At 34.3% G+C, this 20,213-nt stretch overlaps 1 protein-coding gene across 24 annotated transcripts in view; it reads right to left on the bottom strand.

The window, feature by feature from the left end:
- The window catches only part of LOC150100409 (coiled-coil domain-containing protein AGAP005037-like), a 1,356,304-nt gene that overhangs the window by 61,442 nt on the left and 1,274,649 nt on the right, over window positions 1–20,213 (bottom strand). For 13 of the 24 annotated variants that reach the window (XM_090403260.1, XM_090403261.1, XM_090403254.1 and 10 more), the window contains 2 exons: window positions 12,861–12,910; window positions 11,972–12,011 (listed from right to left, as the gene is read on the bottom strand). The exons of 3 other annotated variants lie outside the window; for them this stretch is intronic. In XM_090403260.1, the coding sequence (XP_090259386.1) occupies window positions 11,972–12,011; window positions 12,861–12,910 (90 nt within the window). Of the gene's footprint in view, window positions 1–11,971; window positions 12,012–12,860; window positions 12,911–15,059; window positions 15,111–16,291; window positions 16,416–20,213 lie in introns of all 24 variants that reach the window. 8 more of the 24 variants (XR_016549297.1, XR_016549298.1, XR_016549299.1 and 5 more) reach the window with 4 other exon arrangements.

The following is a 20,213-nucleotide window of genomic DNA, read 5'->3' as shown; positions in this document are numbered from 1 at the left end:
TGCTGATTTGCCTTTTGATAAAGACAAAGACAATGAAAATGCCTAGGAAATGTGTGAAAATCTAAGCATTTCACACTTTGACGTCCCACTTTCGGCATTGTATAGAATGCCTAGGCATTCTATACAATGCCTATTTCACACTTTGCCAGTAACATCTATATGGATCACATTATGAAGGAAAGTAGTATTAAACATGATATCAAAATTGGAGATGTTAATGTCAGCTCTTTGCTTTATGCAGATTATGTTATACTTCTAAATAAATCCACTACAAATCTGCAAGATTCCCTGATTAAATTGAATAACTGTTGTAATAGATATGGTATGAAGGTCAGCAATAAAAAGACAAAGACAATGAAAATAAGCAGAATCGTTGAAAATGTCAACTGTGTTGTGAACGGAGAACCTGTGGAACAAGTAAAAAATTTCAGCTACTTAGGCATGATGGTAAATTAAATATGTAAATAGACAACAGAATCAAGAAAGCTGGTATGGTAGGAAGTCAATTGAATAAATTCATATGGAATAAGAGAGAAATTAGTCGTATTCAAGCCAATTTTAACTTATGGATCTGAGAGCTGGGTCAAAAGTAAGACACTTGACCAAAGACTAGAGAACACAGATATGAGAGTCCTGGGAAAGATTAGAATCGTGAACAGATGGCATCAATAGCAATATCATATTAAAAACAAGGATATTAGGAAAGAACTTGACATTGTCAGCATCCAGGAATGTGTTAGCAGAGCTAATCTCAGGTGGTATGGTCACTTAAACAGAATGGGTGAGGAAAGATTAGAAAAACAAGTGTTCTCTGCCAGGTTGGCAGGATAACGACCCAGAGGAAGACCAAGATATAGGTGGATTGATACGGTACAATGTGCCTTAGACGAAAGAAATATAAGATCTGATAATGTTGGAGTCTTGACAAGTAACAGACTGATTTGAAGGAAAACTGTAGATAGGAAGTTAGTAATGGTGTAAATTTTTCATGTAGTACTTTCAGATCCTGTACACCCCTTAGTTACATGGAAGGAATTTGATGATGATGATGTAATCATAAAATTACAACAGTACTGAAATATTCTTTCAATCATAAGATTTGGTTTGTTTCTTTTATTGAAAATAATATATTCCTCAGTATATTTCACTCAGCATCTTAAATAAAAGTTTGCTAATTAATTTTATGCACTATGTAACTTGAGTAAATTTTAAAATGAAAAATGCACTAACCAAATAGTGTAGATAATGGTGAATTGTGTAATTTTCTGCAATGATTCCTCCAACTCTATGGAGGTGACATGTAATAACAATCATTATATATATGTAAAAACATGGAAAATGAGAGAAAGTGGTAGTTGTTTAAAGGTTCAGTATTTAATATTTTGTTCTTGGATGAATTCTTTTCAAATTACTTTTCAAAGACACTTGCACTATGGTTATCACTTGGTTATATTTACAGAAAAGTAAGTCACAGAAGAGTACTTACAGCAATAAGTTTTTTTAATTTCATTATTTCATAAATTTATTGTTACTCCTCAGCATAACTGTAATATCATGATATTACAGTTATGGTGTAATATGATATAATCTTTATCTAACACTTTTACAGTAAGTTATTTTATTTGTTTTTTAAATCTCAGAACCGAAATCTTAACTTACCTAAAATTGGGGCATATTAACTTTTATTCTTCTATTTAATAATTCTTAATACTGACTGATAATGGCAATTATGGAGAATAGGGTTCCATTCTCCATAATTGCCAATTGTATAAGGCCTTGATCATGCTGCATATGAATTACTGCACATAGATTTGGTCATCTGATTTCAAAAGGGTTAAGAGATATTGGAAAGGGTCCAGAGATGAGAGACTAAGTGGTTTACAATCTCTGGGATGTGGATGGGAAGGGGGGGGGGAGATATGACTGATGCTAAAAGTTGGTACAGAATTATTACCAAATTAATGTGGATGAAATTTTTCACAGAATGGAAAGAGGACAAGAGGTGGGAAATAAAGAGCCTGTGATTGGAATGTACTTTCTCAGTGTGGTGAATGCAGAGATATGAACAGGAAGTTATGAAAGGAATAAGTTTTTTTTTCATGGAGAGTGGGTGAATGGTTGGAATACACTTTCTAAGAGTGTGGTGAGCGGAGAGCCAGTGAGTGTATTCAAGGCACGGCATGATGAGCTATGCGACTAACAGTGGGCTGCCATGATTAGCCTTTTTTGACCCTGTGGAGGTCTGATGATGATAATAATAGCAATAATGATAGGTGTCATTAAAGGTCATAGCTCGATAAATAAAAGGAGACCCACATGCATTATGATATAACCAAAAGTCATGCTGGCAGGGGAAGACCCACAATATCTTTGCCAGGAAACTAGGAAGAGGAAAGTAGGATAACTCATAGTCATGATTAACACTGCAATGAAGTGTTATGTATAACTTTGACTTAACATTGTTTTGAGCAGTAAAATGCCATTGCAGTATCTGGCAAGAAGAACAACCGCAACTTAATGGAAAACAAATGAAAGCAGCAGAGGCATTCTGAATATGGCACAGAAGTTTATGGCATTGGTTAGTTCTTTTGAGCAGAAAGTTGTGGAAAGTCTTCCCACTTGATTATAATTTATATTATACTTGGCAGGAAATTATATTCTTTTTTCAATCATATACCCAAGCATAAATGTGGAGTAACTTCTTGACTAGTCCACTTGTATATAAAGACTGTTGACCAAATCAACTGCCTTAGTATTCCATAATGGCAAGAGTTCACCACTCACCAGTTTCGACCTTTACTGAGGTGTCATCAGTAGGAACGAGACCCAAGAAGATATGAAGATTATATGGATGCAGAAGTCATCTTATTATTATTATTAACATCCAACCTCCACAGGGTCAAAGGAGTTATCATGGGAAGTCTATGATCTCTCATGCAAAAAGATCATTGAACCATGCTTTAAACCCATTCACAGTTTCCACACCCACCACACTTGTAAGCAATGCATTCTGCTCACCAATCACTCCATGCAAAGAACCTGCTTCTCACACCCTCTTTATACAGCTTCCAGAAATGGGCATCTAGTTCTATCCTTGCCTTCCTCTACAGGATAAAATATCTCCTCAACATTAATCTGGTAACAACCCTTCACCAACTTATATATATCTCAATCATATCCCCCTCTCCTTCTATTCACAAGGCTCAGCAAGTTACATTCCTTCTATCACTCCTTGTATCTGACATTCCATGGACTTGATACTAACTTAGTAAATGTTCTCTGGACCCTCTCCAGTACATCCCCACCCCCTAAAAACGAGGCAACCAAATCTGTGCACAATAATCCATATGTGGCCTGATCAAAGCCTTATACAGGGGAACTAATAACCTCTTTGCTTCTGCATGTCAATGTCCTCCTCCTTATTGTCATAATCCACTGGGATATTCTTAGAATTTTAATAATGTGACCTCTAAACCCCAAGTCCTTATCCACCATCATTCCCAGATCATTTATCTCCTACACTTCCTTTGAAATTTCTCCACTAGTTGTATACTCTGCATCCCAACCTTGCCTACCAAATTTCAAGACTTCACACTTTGCAACATTAAATTGAAAGCTTCACCCACTCACAATCTATTCAGATTCTCCTGAAAGGTCATAACATCTGTTCTACTTCTCATAACTCTTTTCAACTTTGCATCATCAGCAAACAGCTGCACATCTCCAAAACAGATCCTTGTCACACTCAATTAGTGACCTTCCTCATTTGGAATATCACTCCTCTATACACAACCTGTTGATACCTATCCAACAGCCAATCAGCTATCTAACTTGCTTGTCTGATATCTAATCCCATCTGTTTCAATTAAGCTACTAGCTTTTAATGTGGCAGTTTATCAAAAGCCTTTGAAAAATCCAAGTACACCATATATGCATCTCCTTTATTGAGTGCATTTGTCATCTTGTTGTAATACATAAGCAGATTGCTAAAGTATGGCCTTTCCCCTAACAAACCCATGCTGACTAGAACATAAAGAATACTGCTATTATCAACCCACTTCTTAATCCTAGTCCTCATCTCTAACATTTTAATAACAACCCCAGACACAAAGACTGGCCTATAATTTATAGCCTCAGTCTTATCCTCTCCTTTGTGAAGTGGAAATTTTTCCTATCTTCCATTTCTTGGAATGACCTGTTGCAAGACTCAAGTTAAGCAGTTTTTTTTAAATATTTTTTTTTTATGTTGCTCCCACCAGGAAAGGTTTATTTGTAAACCTTCTGTATTGTGGGCAGACTAAGTACTTTTCTTTCTTTTCTTTTTTTATTGATTTTATATACTTTTATATTTTTTTATTTATTTCTTACATAGTTCAGACATCCTGTTCTGACTAAACATGGAACTTTTTCAAGCCGCCTCAAGCCTCTAGTTGGGTGGTGGTCTCACATCAGGTGATGAAGTTCATCTTCCATCTAAAAACAATCACAAACATTCATGCCCGCAGAGGGATTTGAACCTGCAGCCTGTTGGTTGGAGAGCAGACAGGCTGACCACTTGGTCGGTGCAAGGGCCAAAGGTGCCATTAATTTCATAGAGCATTCCCTCAAGACACGTAGTGATATACCACAAAGTCCTATTGCCTTATTAGCATCAAGTTTACTTAATTCCTTATGTACTTCCTACTCAATCATCATCAGTCCCTCCTCCACCATACCCTCTACACTCCAGCTTCTTATGATGTTGTCTTCGTGAAGATGGACTACATAAACTGATCATTAAATACTTTAACTATATCCTCCATATTGGTTACTAATCTGCCACTGGCATCAATTAGCATCATGCTTCCACAGTTATTTTTCCTTATAATTGCCACACATTGAAAGAGTTCACTAGGATTTTTCTTAGCTTGATTGTCTAATTTCTTCTCATACTGCACTTTTTACCAACTGAGTCAGTCTCTTTCTGGACTACTCTTTGTGGTCATCATGCAATTTGATCATTATGAACATTCATCTTGTGTTACCTCTATATGCCTTCTTCTTCTAGATTTCATGTTTAATCTCTTCATTCATCCATTTTACTCCTAACTTGTTTAGCCTTTTCACCTTTGGAATACACTCAGACATGGCTGCTATTAAACAACTCTTGATCAATGGCCACAGTGTCTGTCTTTTTCCCACTCAACTCCTATTTCCATGCAATAGCTCCCAGTTGACTCCTAAATTCTCCATAATCACCAGCCCTGTAGTTCCACATATATTGCTTCTTTATAGCAGTTCTCTTGTGACTGGCTGCAACAACAGGTGACTTTATGGTCACTCTCACCAACTGGGAGAAAGATTAGACACTCCATTCACAATCGCATCCTCTGATGATGTAACCAGATCTAAGATACAACTATGCCCTCTGTTACATGCTGCCTGAAATTGTTGTCCTTTAAGAACAAGAAATTCATTTAACTTATTCCCTAATGCTATCTTCTTCTTTCCAATGAATATGGTCATAACCGAAATCACCCATAATGATCTATCTTCATTCCCTTGCTCACTAAAACAAGTTGCCTATACATTTCTTTGTCTCCACATCCACATTCCCTGGCCTGTAGAAACTCTCTCAAAAAAGTTGATAGAAACAGAATATCTCTTTCTATCAACTTCCTTTACACCATACTGCTTCAAAACCACTGTTACTTTTTTCTCCTTGTGTAAGCAAATTCTCCTGCTATCATCCACAGCACTCCTCTCCCCTCCCTTCTTGCCTTTCCTATCTTCATGAAAAACATCATATCAGTCAACTGTAAGTGCTATCAGCAGTGGAAGACCAACCACACTCACCAAACGTGACCGTAGGGTATTATGAAAAAAACATGTAAAAACCACCATTCATCAGCTGACACATTGAATGCAGAGTTGACTGCAACATGAATTTGCACAAAAACATTCAGAACCGATACTATGGAAACCTACAACATGTTTCCATAGTAGGACTGCAATATGCAAGTCCCCACATTACCTGAACCAACATGCAGCATCATCTTTAGTAGTGCAAAGAGTGTGTACAGGAATGTGGAAGCTTGGAAAATGTTAGGAGTGACGAATAATGCTACACTCTCCACTGAGCAGATGTATGGGTGTGGTGGATGCCCAGTGAATGCCTCTTACCAAACTGTATAACCCCAACTATGAAATTTGGAGGTGGCAATGTGATGGTATGGTCCTATTTTTCTTGGTTTGGCCTTGGACCTCTGTTTATAGTGCCACGTTCATTGAACTCCAAGAGGTATCTGAAATTCTGGCCAATGCAATGTTTCCTACTTTGTGGTGTTTCTATGGAAATGACCACTGTCTCTTTCAACAAGACAATGCCACGTGTCATAAGGCTGCTGTAACTGCATGGTTTGTTGACATGAACATGCAGTCAAGTGTGTTGACATGAATGTCAACACACTTGACTGGCCTCCACAGAGCCCTTATCTCAACCCTACTGAATATCTGTGGGATGAACTGGAGAGTCAGGTGAGATCGAGGAATATCCATCCCACAACAATATGGGACCTCATTATATGCCTACAGGAAGAATAGTGCAAAATTCCCATTGATCACAACTGTACACTTGTGGAAAGTATGCCCTGATTAACACAGCAAAAGGAGATCCTACATCATATTAAAGTGAGTGCCATGGCTGTTTGTTCCTCACACTATGGTGTTCATTGACTTCTTTCCAAGCAGTGTATCTCATCTCTGCTATTGAGGATAAAAACGAATTATGCTTTGAGCTTGCAAAACTATTTATGGTTCAAAATCACTATGTCTCAGTATACCTGTGTCTGAATTAAAAGCTCTACATAGACTACATAACAATAAAAATCTCACCAATACAAATGATGACATAGAAAATATTACTGTTGTGTTGTTAGACTCCATCAAATGTAAGTATAAAACATATATTCTCTTATGTGATTGAAACACATATGTCATAATCAGCTGGGATCTAATCTATAGGAAGCTGAATAAAGCTTCATTTTTTATTAGATAATGTCATTACTCTCAATACAGATGCTGTTCAAATCTTAGGACCTATCATGCAAGACAAAGGATTATTATTACCGCAGTCCCCCCTTGTCTGTGGGTTCACTATCTGTGGTCAACTCCGGTCCGAAAATATTAAATGGAAAATTCCAGAAATAAACAATTTATAATTACATCAGCAAACATTTCAAAGCCAAATGTTTGTAGAAACTATTAAAGTTTTGTAAGTTGACTTGAGAGTTTACGAGAATACAATCCCTGGCATCCCTGAGTTGCCTTTAGCTACTTAAGTCAAATAGGTAGTGCAAGCTAAGGCAACTCGGAGATCTGAGGATTGTATTCTTTTAAGCTCTCAGGTCAACTTAGGAAACTTTCATAGTTTCTACAAACATTCAACTTTGAAATAATGTTGGATCTAATATCCACTTTTCCGATGTAATTTTACATCGCTGAAATGAAGCCGTATGGTTCTTTCTTTTAGTAATAGACAGTTCAGCTGATCCCAGAAGTAGTCCAACACCAGAACAACTCGTTGCAAAGGTGGAGAAAGCTACATGCACCATGCAGCTTTTCGGAAATCAGGAATATCAGGAATTGAGTGCTGCTCTGAGTAGTTCTCGGTTATCAGATCGACTGTCATGGTATCACAGTGAATGTATTCAAGTAACCCTTATTTTACTTAATAATGGACCCAAAGCACAAGAGTATGATACTGGCAATTCGGATATGCAAAAGAGAAGCTGTAAAGTGCTTCCTTTTAAGTGAAAAAGGTGAAAGTTCTCGACTTCATAAAATAATAAATAAATAAATAATAAAAAAACATGCTGAGGTTGCTAAGATTCTATTCACATTCAGATAACTTTTATTACAGTATGTTGTTATAATTATTCTATTTTATTATTAGTTATTATTGTTAATCTCTCACTGTGCCTAATTAATAAATTAAATTTTATCATAGGTATGTATTTTTGTAAAAAACATAGTGTATATATATATATATATATATATATATAGGGTTTGGTACTATCCATGGTTTCAGATATCTGTGGGGTGTCTTGGAACGTATCCCCTGCAGATAAGAAGGGGGGGGGGACTACTGTACTATTATTTTCCTGACCTACATGGAGTCACAAGGTTCATCATGGGAGGTTAGCACAAAGACTATCATAGCACTCCTTAATCTTATCCACTGTCTGCACATTCATTACCCTCTCAAGCAATGCATTCCATGCTCCTACCATTTTATGATCTTCCTAAACTTCACAATCCCAAATATCTTCAGATTATTGATTGCTAACTATATAGGAAGTCCAACATGCAACATTTCAAAGTTTCCCTTTCTCTTCCATAAGAAATATCTCTGATTTTATTTCAAAAATTAGAGATTTGAAACTTGACTCTTCTGATTTTATGTTAAGCTTTGACATTACCTCACTCTTTATCAGCATTCCTCTAAATGACGCTATGGCACTATTATCTTCTAAATTTTCATCACATACGGACTTAAGTTTGTCATGAACTTTGGATATTTTAGCTGGAATGGAAAACTTTACAAACAAATAGAGGGTACCGTGATGGACTCACTGATTTCCCCAACTCTGGCAAACATTTTTACGAAACATTAGTTACGAAAGGAAACTGTGAGAAAGAGGGTGAAGAGTGGTTTCTTTGCATGGAGGGTGGTTGAACCATGGAATGTACTGCCTGATAGAGTGGTGAGAGCAAGAACGGTCAATGCGTTTAAGGAGTGGTATGATAGACTGTGTGTTGTTTCCTATGAGGGACTTCCCACGATGAGTCTTTTGACTCCATGGTGGCCTGGATGATAATAATAATAATTTACTTAGAACATCTTTAAAAAAAAAAAAATCTACTTCTGATTCAAAACCTTCTCTTTGGCTTTAGGTACATGGATGATGTTTGTGCCATCTGTAATTAATCATGTCAAGAATTAGATTTCCTCATACAAAAAAATAAATAGTCTTCATGACACCTTGGAAATGGGATCAAATGGAACTATATTCTTTCTAAATATTAGATATCCTTCTAAAAGAGAAATGGATGGCTTATCCAACTCAGTCTATCACAAAAAGTCTTTTGCTGGTTGATGTAATTATCACAGATCTATGCACATCACAGAAATATGGTATTATTAAATGACTTTATCAACAGCCCTTATTGTTTGTTCTTCATCTGATGCTCTTCAGAAAGAATTTGTACCATTAAACAAACTGCATGGATAGGGGGGTGGCTGATGAACAGACATCAGAGGGTGGTGTATGGTGGAGTGGAATCAAGATGAATGAGAGTGACTAGTGGAGTGTCCCAGGGCTCTGTATTAGGACCACTACTCTTTAATTTGTACATTAATGATATAACAGAAGATTTGAAGAGGGTTATTTGGTTGTTTGCCGATGATGCAAAATAGGGAGGGCAATAGTTGATAAAAGTCATGTATATATATTACTGGATAATTAAAATAAATTGGCAGTGTAGGCAAAAGACAATGGTTATCAATTCAATATTGTAAAAAGTAAAATTTCATCCCAAAGGTAAAGAGTAAAGGGATGCTATAAGATTGATACAGAAGAAATTTTTCAATATATGAAGAGTAGGGGAAAAAACAAGGAGTCACACTTGGAAGTTGTCTAAGAGTGAAGTTAGCTGGTGGATTAAGTTCTTTACTTGGAAAGTGTGAATGAGTGGATGGATTGCCAGAGGCAATTGTGAGTGTCCCAACAGTGAATAAGTTTAAAGAAATGTATGATACGTATTATGTTAATGGATAGAGTGGGTCTCCCACAATGAGTCTTTTGACTCCATGCAGTTCCCATATAAATAATAATTTTTGAATGTGCTTTCATATTCTTAGGAAATTTCATCTTTCAACCATATTTAAACTTATTAATCAAATCAGCTATTTTTTTTAATATCTACTAATCTACTTATTAGTAGAATAAGTCTATCGACTCAATACTGACAGACTCCACGTAACAACAAAAGTTGCTACCTGCAGTCTGTTCAATTCATGTAATTGCAAGCTAATTTATTTCAGTCAAACAGGCAGATCTGTCACTAAACAAATCATATTTTGGATACCTTTCCTATACTGACTCCAAAAACAGTCACAAATCTAGCCTTGAGGAAGAAGCAATTACTAATATTAGCCAGGATCTTTTGAGATGAGGCTAAATTATTGCACAGTTACTTCCAGAAATTCGATGATCTTTTTTAAAGAAAGTTCTGTAGTGACACAAAACTCAACCTAAGTAACAGATTATCTATGCCCAAAATTTGGGAAACTTATCAGTAGATGTATTTCTTTTAGTACAACACACACACAACTTTGGATTTAGGATCTATCATATACATGCAAGAGATATTCCATTCTCCATGCACCTACAATGTTGTTGTTTGAATTTCCTAGTTCTATTTGATATGCTAATGATGATTTAAGATACTTAAACCAAAATATATGTATACAAATATTTCAGTACAGTTTATTAAATCTCTTTCCACTGTGTTCACGTGCATTTTTATTTTTACGTTCTTTATGGTTTCAGTTACTCCACGTTGTAGAATTTCCACAACTATCTCTCATCCTGAATATTTAATAATAAGGTGATAAACGCTTTTTCTACTTGAATATGGAAAACGCACATCCTATTTTTTTTTATTGATTTTATTTATTTTTATTTTGCACTTTTATTTTATTTTTTACATAGTCTGGAAACTGCTCTAGAGACTGAACATGGAACTTTTTCAAGTCACTTCAGGTTTCCAATAAGTGGGGCAGTGGTCTTACACTAGGAGATGAAAATTTACCTCCCACCTAAAGATAATCACACACATCCATGCCCACAGCAGGATTTGGATCCACAGGTTGGAGAGTGGATATGCTAACCACTCTGCTAACCAGGCCAGCATTCATAAGAAGTCAACTCTCCTTGTCATTCATGTCTTTTTTTAACCAAAATTATTGTTGTTGTTGTTGCAGCTTTTCCTTTATAATTTTAATTCAGGCACACTGCTATACATTGATCTCTTGAATTACTGAAGTACTGCTTAACAATTTAAAGCAATTCCAAAACAATAGTATATGATGACTCGCATGATAATTGTAATAATTCTACTGAAGATAATAGTGATCAAGATAAAAAGACTACACCTGCTGTAACCTATACAGAAGCTATGATTGCTAACTTGGAAGTTAGCGACCATAGCAATGAAAAAAAACTTTGGATGTCATGCAAGATTTTGCTCATGCCTCAATGCTTATTTTATATTGATGTATTGATGATTTTGTGTAAATTGTTTTCTTTCTGTAGTACTCTCATTCCAAAAATTCATGAGAAATAAGAAAATTCAGCAGTATTGAACCACAAAATACAATGGAATTTTAATTTTAGTTGTTAATACGCATACAATCATCAGTTAGCTTATATTAACTGTATGTGCTTAACAGAGAACAGTATTTCAAGGCAGTTAACAACAGCTATTAGCTTTGTCATGTCTGTCATTCTATCCATCCAATCTAACCATATGAAACAACTTCAGAACAAATAAACAAATTTTGATGACACTTAATGTTAAGACAGAGGGAAACCAGTCAAACAATTTGAATATTGTAAATGCACCTGCAATATTATGTTGTACATATTTTCTAATTTGTTTATATAAGCTCAAATGCTTTTTTTTTAATGTACTTACTTACTCATAGCACATAAAATAATGTTAACAGCTCTTTAGAAATCAACTTTAAACAACTGTAATAGGAAATTCAAATGGGAAGAAAGGTAACTATAACTAAAAAAAAAAAAAACAGTAACTATAACCTTTTAGAAAAGATAATGGTAGCAAACACAACAGATTTCACTGTATATAGCTATAGTCAACAGTTATTACCATGTATAACATATAAAGACTAAACTGTCTGACCAACCTTGTCTGCCCATCCGAGGGTTGAATAGCCTCGCCACAGGCTGCAGGTGAGAGTAAAAAAAAAAAAAGGAAGATCCTCTAACTATTTACCTTTGAAAAATGTTTTAGAGAAAATTTTGAAAAATGTTCGAAAGTCAAAATATCACAACAATTAACTTCAAAAAAATCCAGGTAAAAATAAAAACTGGCAGATCAAGCACATCTGCCCAAAAGTGACAAAACATGCTCTACTGGCGTGCACAAGGCTCAGTAGGTTTAGAAAAAAATAACATGTACAGCTTTTCATGCCTATGTATTATTTCAAGAGATGTAACCACAAGGCTTGCCATAGATTTATGTTCCTGTTCTTTAAATTAGATATATATATATATATATATATATATATATTTTTTTTTTGTGTGTGTGTGTGTGTGTGTGCTGTTGTTACCCAGATCTTTATAGTGAAACATTTCCAAGTCTGACTGGTCCACATTTTATTTTTAACTCATGCAAACCTTTAAAGCATTCAAAAATTCACATGACTGAAGGTTTCTATATAACAGCATTTATTTCTATGTATTTATTCCAAAACTTTTAATACAATTGTGATAAAATAACATTTTTTTTTTCTCATATGGTTTTTAATGCAGTAATGAATTTGAAGGTTTCCCAAAGCGACTATAGCAAGCACTTTGGTATCACCTTGACATGCGTCCAGCAGAAGCAAAAAAAAAACAAAAACAAAAAACCATGCTGGTTTCAAAACTACAGGGTTTTGTTTTTAAAATATTAATTGTTTCAAAAAAGGGGTTATTATGCATGCATTCACCTGACATTAAAATTTTAATGTCAAAAAGTACAAAAATCTATACAAAAATATGGTCATATCAAAAGGGAAGATTAATAATTACTCAATCTTTTCTCGGAAGTTTGTACTCCGCTTCCACCCTTGTCTGCTTGACTGATGGAGGGAAAAATCTTATATTTATCAAGTGGTCTTTCCAAAAAATAAAATGACTTCTCTTTCAAAAATGTTAAAAAATCTTTGTATCACTTATAATTTTTTTTCAAAAACACTGGGCAGTTTCAAATAAATTGAATCTAGCATTAAGCATTTTAAGGTGCAAAAGAAGGCCATAATGCATAAATTTTATAAAATTTAAAAGTAGGAAAGCAGCAATACAAGTTTGTAAAATTAAATGTATAAGAATAGAGACACCACCCGACAGTAAATAATTTATCTGTCTATATCTATATATATATATATAGATAGATAGATACAGATATACACACACAGTTTATTAGTAATTTAAACTGAGTTTATAATTTGGATACATATTTAAATTACAGAAACGTATCAAAATAATTTTTGCTATCAAACCCTTAGAAGATGAAGATGTTGCACAATATATACACATTTAATTTATACCAGGATTGATAATATTTCATATCATACAACAGTGAAACATTTATAAATATAATGAATAATTTAAAAAGTTTTAATAATATATATGAATTTTTGTGGTTTAATCTAATACCTGATAATATTAACATATTGTTAATATAACTGAATAAAGAAATAAGGGAATTACACAAATATAACACTGTCCTAGATAACTAAACATAATGAAATCTGCAGTTACACAGTTTATGAAAATAATAATAATAATTCAGTAAAGAAGAAGAAAAGGAAAAGCTAAAAATGAGAAGCAAAAATCATAGCTGAAAACAAACAAAAAAAAATTTCCTCAGATCATTTATCACAAACATAACTCCAGGTGAAACAAAAGACATTTACGATGTGTAAGAATTAAAAAAAGTACATACCCACTTATTTAGACCAAAATATTGGCAAAGATAAAAAAAAAAAAATATATATATATATATATATAGTGATCTCTCAATTATTTATCTGACCCTCAATTAACCAATCTTTGAATGGATTAGTTATTACATGGTGCTATACCAGAAAAGACTTCTGGTATAAAACACCACTTATGTGTACCTTCAGTTAGCCAACCCTTCAATTATCTGACCAGCAAACTAATTTCCACCATGATTGGATAATTGAGGGATTACTCTATAACACACACACATACACACACACGTGCAAAAAAAATGTTTCGCTTTGTACTAAATTTTATTTTAATTAATTGCACATAAGGTACAGCATATTGCAATGCTTAAAGTTTATTAAAAAAAAAAAAACTTAGATTGCACATTTTATACAGATAACTAACAAATACGAGCATTTTCTTGCCTTGCAACTATTTGGATATAACAAATCACCATGAAATTTTACTCTATGGCATAATACAAAAAAGATAAATTACATATGCTTGTTTCATTTCATTCCATACTGTTATGCTGATTTTTTCTTTTACTGATGTTTTGCATTCATATTCCAAATGTTATGTGAAGTATCAAGTGTTGTACAGTTAATTCAAAAAATTGTGAGCATGTAAGAAGAAGAATGGAATTGATTGTCATGTCATCTTCAGTTCATGCTGAAACATGTAAAAGGTTGGAAATTCTCATAATTAGGTGGATAAATTCTATGTATAATAATTACAAAACCAGTTTTAAGCAATGCATACACTTTACATATATAAAATTATATACACAGATTTTAGAATTACAAATATTAGTATCAGTATTATTTCCATGGAGCCACTAGACCCATCATACTAGTTCTTTTTGAAAGTTTTTTCACTTGGTTATACTATAAATTAAAGATACCAAGAAATTATATTCTTGGTTTGATCCTTTATCCTACAAACAGCATCTATTATACCTCACCTTGAGTTTGTTCAATGTTGGTTCATTTGCTACATACCTCCCTGCAGCTCATTTTGTGCACTCACTACTCTCCAGACAATAAATGCACTTCTTGCTATGTTGCCTGCAACATCTTTCTAAAACTTACAGGAATAAAACCTCATGGTGTTTCATCATCTACTTCCCTGTGAAATACCAATTCCACATGTACCTAAATAAATTCTCTCACCAACTTATAAGTTCAGTCATATTAACTCTTCTCCTCTTATCTTCCAAGATATATCAATATGTGCATATAAAACAGAAAACAAAAGTGAATAAAGATATAATACCCATATCACGTCTATAAATGACTTCAGTGATTGTTTCTTCATGCTGTTGTGCTGTAAAAAAAAAAAAAAGCTATTCCTTTGATGTGTTTGTTATTTCATTTTGTAGTGATAGTCTCATCCACAAAAGGTTGGAAACCTATGGTTCATTTATTAGCATCAGTACTAATTATTATTATTATTATTATCCAGGCCTCCATGGAGTCAAAAGACTCATCATGGGAGGTCGTTTTTAGGAAACACAAAATTTATCATACCACTCCTTGAACCCATTGACCGTTCCCGCTCCAACCACTCTATCAGGCAATGCATTCCAAGGTTCAACCACCCTCCACTCAAAGAAACTACTCCTCACCCTCTTGCACACAGCCTCCTTTCATAACTTCCAGGGATGGCCCCCTTGTCATCACTCCTTCCTGCCATTCTGCCAAGTGAAAGAACTCTCCCAACAAGATTATATAATCTGTAAATCCTGCTCTAGAGATCAAACGGTACTCTATCAAGCCACTATGGACCTTCAATAAGGAAGTTAGCCTGATGAGCTAACACTAGGTAAGAAAATTTATATACTAATAAAATCTTTCACAAACATTTATATCATAGTGGAATTAATATCAACTAGTTGAAAAGTAGAAATGCTATCCATTCAGCCATCTTGCCTGACAGAATGCACTTTCATTTTTATAAAAATGTTAGATTCTATCAACTTTTGAAGTTACATTTTTGTACTCTTACTTTGCATTTTATTACATATTTTTTTTCCAAAGTCACACCTCATGAAATACTTTCAGCAGGTATGAACTACATTCATTTGCAGACCTAGACAGGCTTCCACATCAAAAGTACTACTTCCAATTTTCTAGCCATGCACTCTAATATAATTTTTCTTCTGTATGTATGTATAGCTCTCTTTCTAGTTAATGACTCCTCACTTATTCACTTCAGTGATCACACATAATGTAATGTTAGATTATTCCATAGCCTGTCCGGAGTGCCATATATTAAAAGTTTACAACCTTCTATGAGTGAGAATCACATAAAAAAAAATAAAAAAATAATTAAATAACCACATCACTTATATGACAGCATTCATTCATTCAAGTGCTGTCACATGCATACATAGTGATTATGCAGCAAATCTTGTAGTACTTCTTTAAATTTATAGATTTACTTTATGTAAATACTTCTTGTGTAAAATAAGATTTCAAGTATAACATATATCTATTATTTCTCACCATGCTTAGTAGTTCACCCAAGACTGGTTTAAAGTCCACAGAGGGACCGACCACAATCAATGGTTTGTCCAGGCCTAGGCGCTATTACATATTCATGATTCACTGGCTTTAGATATCCAGCATTCTGAAAGCAATATTTGGAAGTACAAATAGCAAGCTAAAAGTACTTGTATTTTTCTATAAATAATAAATGCAACATACCATTGATTATGTTTTGATACACTGAGATATGCAACAATTAATTTAAGGATAATGTATAGCTCTCTTTCTAGTTAATGACTCCTCACTTACTCACTTTCTCATGGACATTCTGTTGCTGCCACATGGATTTACCTCAAATGTAAATCTTCTGCATTATAGGTTTATCTATATAAAATACCTTTTCTATAGATATTTTCATAGCATCATTCTGCTGAGCTAGCCATTATCACTTCTCCATGATGGATGCTAGTTCAGCACCACTGCCACCTCTTTTAGGCTGCAAAACACAAATAGTCATCACAGGTTCCACATATAGCTTGAAACTTATCAAATCAACTTCTCATCCTCTTACATCCTGTCTATCTTTGGTCTTTGGATTTAATAATAATAATCTCATAATATAATAATAACATCACATTTTCTCTCACATTTTGTTTAAGTGACCATAGCACTTAGATTAGCTTCGCTCGTACTCTCTGGAATGCTAACACTGTCAAGTTTCTTTCTAATATCTTCATTTTTAATATACGTCTGCCATTGAACAACCTTCCTTACACTTTTTATGCAGGATGTTTCTTCTTACAATTCACACTCATTCATTCACAGAAATGGTGTGTTATAGTTTTGCACTCTTTTGTGTGTGGGTTGATATATATATATATATAATCATCAATTCCTGATATGGATCCTAAAGAGATGTGACGATACTACAATAGTAATATAAAATTAAATTTATATTATGACTAACGTCTCTGAACAATGTTCTTCATTAATCTGTAATTTGTTAGATTTCCGGTATCTTTCAGCCTTCTAGGACACTACTAACTGCATCAATCAACCCAGATCTTGGTCTTCCTCTGGGTCTTTCTCCTGCCATCACACTAACATTTCCCTTCATATTTTGTTTAAGTGACTATACCACTTCCATTAGCTTGGCTGACACACTCTGGAATGCTAATACTGTCAAGTTTCTTTCTAATATCTCCATTTTTAATCTACTTTTGCTACCGATGCCATATGTTCAAACTCTCAAATTCTTCTCAGAACTCTCATATCTGTTTTCTTTGATCAGATGTTTTATTTCTGACTCTCAGATTAAAATTGGTTTGAACACTATCTTGTGCATTGCTAGTTTAGCATTTTTGCCTCATTTCTTTCTTATTCCATATAAATGTATTCAACTGACTTCATACTATACCAATGTTGATTATTCTGTTATATATTTTCACATTTCATTTGTCAGTCTTCACTAAAAATATGTGCCTAAACAGCTGAAATGGTTTACTTATTTTATAGGTAATCCATTCAGGATGCAGTTGAAGTTTTCCATATTTTGGCATAAAACTCACATGTTTTTTACCATTTTTTTTTATCATTAAGTATGCTTATATAAATTTTGCCTGGAATATTCAGTAGGACTTCTCTACTAAGAAGGTATAAAGGCATATCTCTACTAAGAACTTATACAAAAGTATAAGTTTCACATCTTCGTATTTGAATATTTCTGGTTAAATATTATCTATTCCTGCCTTTGCACATTTCAGGTTTCTGATGGTTTTTCTATACTAGAAAAACCATCAGAAACCTCAAGTGCTGATGCATATTCCTGATGGAATTTCTCTTGAATATATTATTTTCTGTCACTGTTTATTTCATTTAATAATCAATCAATTCAGAATTCCAGATTATCTTTTCCTTGAGTTTTTGTCAGCTTTATAATCTCTGACTGTTTCCGCACTATCTTTCCTTCATTTCTTGGCTATTTCGACAGCCTCCAAGAACATATTTTTGAAATACACATCATGAACATTGTTATTTATGTTCAATTATTTTGGGAAATCATGTCTAAATGCAAGAACAATGGTCTAGGTTTTGGTGGATTTAGGATTTATATAATGTTAGTTGCACTGGTCAAACACCAACCTTCTAGCACATGGCACTTACTATACAGAGAATAGTCCTGTTGGATATCTGGCCTTGTTATCTTTTCCAGATTATCTTGTCCTTCAAGTTTTGCCGATTTTATAACCTCTGATTGTTTCACATTATCTTTCCTTCATTTCTTGGCTATTTCAGCAGCCTCCAAAAACATGGTATGCACGTTGTGCCCAGCACGAGGCTGCTGATCAGGAGGAGAGTGCCGTTTCATTTAAAATTTCATTAGCATTTGCATATTCTATTTTATGGGGATGCTGAAATATAACTTAAGCACCTCTTACCCATGGGGCAGCCCTGTGTACGAGAACCATTCTAGTAATAATAATAATAGGAATATCAGTTAAAACAACATTGCTTTTTTGATAAATATAATTCATTATATTAATTTGTGCTACTAGACTGGCCCTTTATATTACACATATTCTTGTATTTTCTTAAAGTTATAAAAAAGATTTTGTTTAGAAAGTTATTTTTATTAAATCAAAAATATTCTATTTCATCCAGTACGCATCTACTTGCCAGCTGTAGTGGATGAACATATCTATCAATCACTGCTGATGATGGATAATTATATTTGAAATATATGATTCATATATAAACACCATTTAATTTTCTTGTGTTTATGCACTGAAGTCAGTATTAATTGTCACCAGTGGTTTTGCAAAAATTATGTCTTTCTAAACTGACAGAGAAGAAAAACCATTAACATTTGATCCTATGCTAAATAGAAGCTTCTCTACTATTAAATAATTGCTAGTATGGAATCTGCCATTGTTGATAAACTGGTGATATTCTTGCTTATGTCATCTACCTTTGACAAATTATTATTTTCCTGACCTCAACAAAGTCACAAGGCTTATCATGGAAGGTCAACCCTAAATAAAATAAAGTCTATTGTACCACTCCTTAAACTCATCCACTTTGCACCTTCACCACCCTATCAGGAAATCTCTAGCATAATTGGTAGAATGACAGTACGTCGTTTCCTTCAGTTGGAAAAGGCCTAAGTTTGATTCTTGTTGTGGAGAGAGGAATCTTTATATGGATTTTGTCAATTGAAGGTGAGTTAGCCAAAATCATTCATGGGCATATCAGGGTTTTTAATCCTGTGTACAGGAAAATCAGCCTTGAGAATACACACAATTTACAGACACAAAATATTAGTGGTGGTGATAGGCAGTAGATGGCATTGTGTGTAGATGATGAATTAGTGGTTCTGTGTACTTATTATTATTATTATTCAGGCCTCCATGGAGTCAAAAAACTCATCGTGGGAGGTCCTTTCTAAGAAACACAAGTCTATCAAGACTCATTGAGGGAGGTCCCTCCTAGGAAACAAAAAGTCTATCATACCACTCTTTAAATGCATTGATCGTTCTCGCTCTCACCACTCCATCAGGCAATGCATTCCATGGTTCAACAACCTTCCATGCAAAGAAACCACTCCTCACCCTCTTTCTCACAGTTTCCTTTCGTAACTTCCAGGGATGGCCCCTTGTCATGACTCCTTCCCGCTGTTCAACCAAGCGAAAGAACTCCCCAGTGTCAACCCTGTAACCACCTCTCAACAGTTTAAAAGTCTCAGTCATATCATCCCTCGTTCTTCTATCCAAAAAACTCTGCAGTCCACACTCCCTCAGCCGATCTTCATAACTAACATTGTACAGTCCCGACACCATCTTTGTTATCTGCCTTTGTACCCTTTACACAGTTAATTTATCCCCTTCAAATCCTGGGGACCAGATCTGAGAACAATAGTCTAAGTGTGGTCTGATCAGGGTCA

The sequence above is a fragment of the Typopeltis vanoorti genome, chromosome 13 (assembly GCF_054136105.1).
Source record: "Typopeltis vanoorti isolate ZY-2024b chromosome 13, IOZ_Tvanoo_1.0, whole genome shotgun sequence".
In the NCBI taxonomy this organism is placed as follows: Eukaryota; Metazoa; Arthropoda; class Arachnida; order Uropygi; family Thelyphonidae; genus Typopeltis; species Typopeltis vanoorti.
This window is presented reverse-complemented; position numbering and strand designations above follow the sequence as displayed.